The sequence below is a fragment of the Lolium rigidum genome, chromosome 5 (assembly GCF_022539505.1).
Source record: "Lolium rigidum isolate FL_2022 chromosome 5, APGP_CSIRO_Lrig_0.1, whole genome shotgun sequence".
Classification (NCBI taxonomy): Eukaryota; Viridiplantae; Streptophyta; class Magnoliopsida; order Poales; family Poaceae; genus Lolium; species Lolium rigidum.
The window spans coordinates 233,122,635-233,128,658 of NC_061512.1; the positions used below are offsets into that span (position 1 = coordinate 233,122,635).

At 46.5% G+C, this 6,024-nt stretch overlaps 2 protein-coding genes across 2 annotated transcripts; one reads left to right on the forward strand and one right to left on the reverse strand.

Moving 5' to 3' along the window:
- The first annotated feature begins 288 nt into the window (after nucleotides 1–288).
- On the forward strand, nucleotides 289–1,549 carry LOC124658337 (zingipain-2-like). The gene is made up of 3 exons (XM_047196691.1): nucleotides 289–632; nucleotides 766–851; nucleotides 945–1,549. Exons 1-3 carry the CDS (start codon nucleotides 289–291, stop codon nucleotides 1,547–1,549), a joined length of 1,035 nt encoding a protein of 344 aa, XP_047052647.1.
- A 420-nt stretch (nucleotides 1,550–1,969) lies between these two features.
- Nucleotides 1,970–5,177, reverse strand: LOC124654252 (ER membrane protein complex subunit 3-like). The gene is made up of 8 exons (XM_047193272.1): nucleotides 4,990–5,177; nucleotides 4,706–4,799; nucleotides 4,338–4,457; nucleotides 4,204–4,252; nucleotides 3,428–3,527; nucleotides 3,264–3,325; nucleotides 3,103–3,164; nucleotides 1,970–2,333 (listed from the first exon to the last, which is right to left on the reverse strand). Exons 1-8 carry the CDS (start codon nucleotides 5,151–5,153, stop codon nucleotides 2,226–2,228), a joined length of 759 nt encoding a protein of 252 aa, XP_047049228.1. The 5' UTR covers nucleotides 5,154–5,177; the 3' UTR covers nucleotides 1,970–2,225.
- Nucleotides 5,178–6,024: the final 847 nt, after the last annotated feature.

Consider the following 6,024-nt stretch of genomic DNA (forward strand, 5'->3'; position numbering starts at 1 on the left):
ATCTTTCTGAGGTGTGCAGACGAATGTGTAGTAAATTGTAGTACAGTAATAGATTGGCCAGCATCTTGCTCTTTCCAGCACAGATCTCGTGCAGTTGTGCATGCTTGCACACCAGATCACCTCCAAATCACACACAACGAATGATAAACGGAACAAACACCAAAAACGAAATGAACCAAAGTTATAAAACAGGGCATAACGGCCTGCTCATGCATCCTACTCTACCTCGGCGCAGCATTGCTTTGCCGGCCTTAATAATTCTCTTGCAAAAAGAAAACAGCTCCAGCAATGGGCAGGCCATCCATGCTTCTCCTGCTGCTCGCGGCGTCCTCTGCAGCTCTCACGATCGCTGACCATGATCCGGCGATGATCAGTAGGTTCGATCGCTGGATGACCAAGCACGGCCGGGCCTACACAGACGCCGGCGAGAAGCAGAGAAGGTTCGAGGTGTACAGGAAGAACGTCGAGCTCATTGAGGAGTTCAATTCCGGCAGCAATAGCTTCACGCTGACTGATACCAAGTTCGCCGACCTGACGAACGAGGAGTTCAGGGCCAAGGTGCTCGGCTTGGGAGTGCCGGGAAGAACCGGCCGGCAGGCCCCCAGAATAGAAGAGGTAGTTTCATCTCTTGGGTTATGCACATGTTTGATAGATATGGCTCTTAGATGATCGAGCATTCAAAGTTTGATAATATGTTATCGTGTGACACAAATCTTTTGGTCTTGGATGGTCATTTCTACAGGTGACAATCCCTGAAAAGGGGAGCGACAGTGATGATGGTGATCTTCCGAAGGAGGTGGATTGGAGGAAGAAAGGGGCGGTGGTGGTGGTGAAGAACCAAGGGAGTTGTGGTGCGAGTTGGCCTTAGTGTTTAACGAAGAATCTACCTAGCTAGCCTGATGATTTATGTGTGGATTTGATGGTGCAAATCTATGTACATGCAGGTTCTTGCTGGGCGTTCTCGGCGGTGGCGGCCATCGAGGGTCTGAACCAGATCAAGAACGGGAAGCTGGTTTCTCTGTCGGAGCAGGAGCTGGTGGACTGCGACGCGGAGGCCGTGGGTTGCGCCGGCGGGTTCATGAGCTGGGCCTTCGAGTTCGTCATGGACAACCACGGCCTCACCACCGAGGCCAGCTACCCGTACCTTGGCATCAACGGTGTCTGCAACAAGGCGAAGCTGAACGAGACCACGGTGAGCATCACCGGGTACAAGAACGTCACGGTCAACAGCGAGGCCGACCTACTGAAGGCCGCCGCGAAGCAGCCCGTGTCGGTGGCCGTCGACGCCGGCGGCTTCGTGTGGCAGCTCTACGGCGGCGGGGTCTTCGGAGGGCCGTGCACCGCCCAGGTGAACCACGGCGTCACCGTGGTGGGATACGGCGAGACCAACTCTACCGGCGCTGACAAGCCGCCGGAGAAGTACTGGATCGTTAAGAATTCTTGGGGGGCGGAGTGGGGCGAGGCCGGCTACATCCGCCTGCAGCGCGACGCCGGCGTGCCCACCGGCCTGTGCGGCATCGCGCTGCTCGCCAGCTACCCTGTCATGTGATGAACCCTCTGGAAGGTTTAACTGGTACTGGGATGTAGTAGCATGTAAGTAGAGTAGTAGACTGATAAGGCAGTATGAAAAAATATTGAGCAAAACAGTATAGCATGAATCTGATACTTTGGTTTGCCAAAACGGGTTTGAAGTTTGCCAAAACGGTTTGTATTATGGAATCGAATGATAACGTCTCCCAGCACGAACTATAACAAAAGCAGCACAGTATGGAGGAAACAGTTAACATGAAATACATTGGTAATAAGACGTAATCATGTAAGTACACTGATGTACCATGGTTAATTCTGTGGAGACGTAAAGTATGGGAGTATTTGCATCAGCGTGCTAAGGACGTGACCATACTAAATTTACAAGACGGCAATATTTAGCACCACAAATTCTTGCTAAACATCAGTCAACAGAAGAGCATGCCGATAACATGACAAATATAATCAGTAGCACAAACTATAACATGATTAACAAAGCAGCCCGGTACGGAGGAAACTGTCACGAAATACAACTTTTTCCTACTAGTGCTCCCAGAGAAGACTGCTTCATAATCAGTACCTCTTGTAAACAATAAATAATACAATTACAGATGTATAACTGTCTGATCAGTCAAGAAGCTAACAACAAAACTTGTGAGGCGTAGTACAGCTTTGAAGCAGCCCAAGTGTTGTTCAGGTCATTTCTTCAGTAGTTTCCTCAACACCTCTTCGGCGTGATGTTCCATCTTCGGTAAAGCCCAGTCATGCTGAATGATATCAAGGCTGTCTTTCTCAGCTCCCAAACTCTGGAAATGGCCAAATGCACATGGTGAGATCTTTCTGTGCTATAATCAAGTATGTAAAGATAACTCACTGAAACGTAGACATATAAATGCACTCAAACCAACAATAAGAGAAACAACCCGAATATTGTCAAACATCAAGAAGATTGTGATACTTTGAGAACAAAAACAGAAAAGCCAATATTTCCCCAAACTACTGTGTTTTGATCTAGGTTACATAACGACTAACATCATAACATACATACAACCCATGTGCTGCTATTTGGTCATTCCTTTACAAATTGAGAACCAAAATAACTAGGGTACAACCAAGTGTATTGTACTATTGCTCAACTTCTATAACTTTCCTAGATCTACTGGCACAGCATAACGACAGGAAAGCAGATATTTGCACTGCAGAACACAACTCATGAAAAGCAACTGAAAACTGAGGACGCATGTAATGAGATGTAATAACACATACAAGCTGAACAACAGTCCATCAGAGGTCTCTAATAACATCAATCACACGTAATCTCACTATGCAATTCATCTTTACAAATATGCAAAACTGGACGCTATTCAAAGTTTCAAACATCACCCATACACGATTCTTTGAGCTATACAGATTTTAAAAAAAAAAAATTGACTGCAAAGTAGAATTAACTGCAGTGCATAAAAAATGTGTGCTATCTTATGCATGTGAAACTGCAACTGCTGCGATGTGCATGTTATATTATCAGATGGGGGTAAGAAACACAAATTCATTTAAAAGATATAAAGAGTGTCACACCATTGCTGGGTTGAAGCCCATTCCACCGCCCATCTGCATCATCTTTGTTGCATCATCAGTAGCTGCAGGTTATGCACAAATCATAAGGCTCCAAGACAAGATACAGCGGTCAAGACAACCCCACAGATACTTCAATAGCTTTGATTGCAAGTAGAACTAACCATTTTCTTCCCCGAGGATCAGACTGAAAAGACCCCTCAAGCCAAATAAATTGAGAAAGTACCTAATCATAACAGCAAACAGTTAAGGCATTTAGATCATGTGAGTTGTTATGAAACCTAGATCATTCATTCCTTCACACAGTAAGGTAATAAATTATACACACCATGAACGGCTGCTAACATAGCTCACATCAACAGTACTGAGGTCTATCCCATTTTGCAGCATTCCCCTGAATCTCTGGGTCAATGGAAAGGGAATTTTAGCTGAAAAGAGATTGGCAGATATGTGAGTCCAAGGGTAAGATCATCAGAACAGAAAAGGATAATGCATATGGCTATATAAGTATATATCAGCAACCAGTCCTTTCCATCTTAACATTAACTTTGAAGTCTTAAAATAACATGTCCCTTGTAGAATTTTACTACAAAAAAAAAACTATAATCATCGTCTAATAGACAGTGAAACATACATAATCGCAAAATGTTCCTGAATAGTTGAATCACAGGTTTCGAAATGTATACAGAAAGAGATAACTTAAGCTGATAGCCTACATGAGGACACGACCATCTTCCATTTATTACTGTGCCAGTTGACGAGCACCACAAAAAAATACTTCTTAAAATTTCATATGCAAGCTTTGTCATTCATGATAAGTAACAGGCTCACCACTGAAGGCAAAAACCAGTCCCAGTTTTTCCATGCAATAGTTCAACTCTCTTACTGTGAGCGAGAGGGAAGTATGCGTGGATCTACTCATGCACTATCAAAATGTTTGATGAACATCATATGCATTTGCGATTTTCAATAACTTTGTTGATGTCCATTGTAATTAGTTGTTAATAGTGGTGATCTTAAAACAGCATGAAGTAAACGCAGAACACGGAAACGGCATAAGAAAAAGAACGAGTATCACAGTAGTATAGAAAGTAATGCACATACCTGCAACAAAACCCGAAAAGAAGAAGTTCACCCATGCAAATGTAAGTGTCTGCAAAAAGGACGAGCTGATCCATTAACAGAAGGTAAAGTGGTAATTAAGGTAAAGAAATAAACCAATATGCACGCCGCCGAACCTGTGGAACAATCATGGAGAGATTCTTCTTCATCATGTCCATGGCCATGTTTGGATCTGAAAACATGGCCGCCTGAGCCTTCTGCGCATCCTCTTTAGGAACATGAAGCAGTCCTCGTTCCTACAACGCACTCGAGAATGTCAGAGTGGTATACACTCAACCATAACGTTCCAACAGCTTGGGAAGAACAAACACGTGAGAGTCAAGTAAGCATCATCAAGTCAACCCAGCAGTTAAACAACTCTGTGACTTCCATCACAGTAGTGATTTTGTGCGCTCTCTTCAGGGTCCTAGCTATCAAGGGCTAATCTCTACTGCTCTCTCCTAAACTGGAATTCGGTAAACACAGATGTTTCCAGTGGAATTACCCCCTCGGTGTAGTAAAGCTTGCGAGCCTTGAAAGCCTTGGCCGGGATGAACTGCGAGCTGGTCCTCAGGTTCCTCGCCCTTATGACCAGCTGCCTGCAGAAGCAAAAAAAAATCTCGCATCAGCTACATCGGCAGACAACCGCAGCTAATTGATCTCATTATTAGAACTATGGAGCGGGCAAAGTTCCCCGGGGTAGTTCCTCGATCCAGATCGGTCGGATCGAGCGAGTCGGGGACCAGATCGGGACGGGGTTGGGGAGAGAGGGCGGGCGGGAGCACGCACCCCTCCTTGACGGCCTTGGGGTCGGGGGACGGGGAGGCGGACGGCGGGGAGCGCATGAGCTTGGAGACGAAGTAGCGGAGCACGCCGATGAGCACCATGACCACGGAGAGCGGGATGAGGACCCAGTCCCGGATCGCCGTGTCCAGCACCAGCTCCTCGGCCATCGGGGGCGGGCGGGGTGGACTGGCTTAGGTGCTACTACTGCCTGGGAGGCGGCGGGCCGGCGACCGGCGACGCGGCGGTGGCGCCGCGTGGGGAGGAGACGAGAGGGGAGAGCTCGTCGTCGGCGTGGGTGGATGGGCCGTGGCGGAGGACGCGAGGAAGCGCTAGCTCTAGTTGACGGCGGTAAGTGGGTCGGGTTGGATTGTTTTTCTTTGTTGGGCCAGATCCGCAACCCACATGGTCCAGTCCACGTTGATGGAATATTTGGAGCGTTACCTTTCGGGCTTGCCCACATAAGCCCTTGGCCCATTAGTTGTGATTGACTGCATAGTTGCGATTTTCGTTACAACATCTCTACTCTAGCAGATCCTGTACTAGACCACATGGTGCTTTTTACGGATTTGACTATAAAAAACGGTCTCCAATAGACCTGCCATAACGGTCTGATCTGTAAATATTTTTGCAGCAAAACCTCCCAAATTATTCTCTCGTACTAACGGATTTTCGCAAAAATGTAAGGTAAACCACAAAGATTTGGCGTACCAACACTTTGGTCAACGCTCGCTGGAGCACTACTACTGCAGTGAAGTTCCATTGTGTCGTCCATAGTCCAGCCAAATCGATGCCGTATTCCGACGAATTCGAGCTATTCCCTCTAATTACAGCGAGGAAACATGGCCAAGGCATCACTCTTTTTACACTTTAAGTAAACAACCTTGGCTGGATCTTTGGCTTGTCCTTGATCCTTCTTGTTCTTGTTTATCTTGGACTTCTTGTTGATGGAGATAAATCTTAGTGCACTCTTTTCATTGCAAGATTGTTGCCAGCGCGAGAAAGTTCGCGATCCTTGTTGGGCAGTTTTGCGGCCTCATT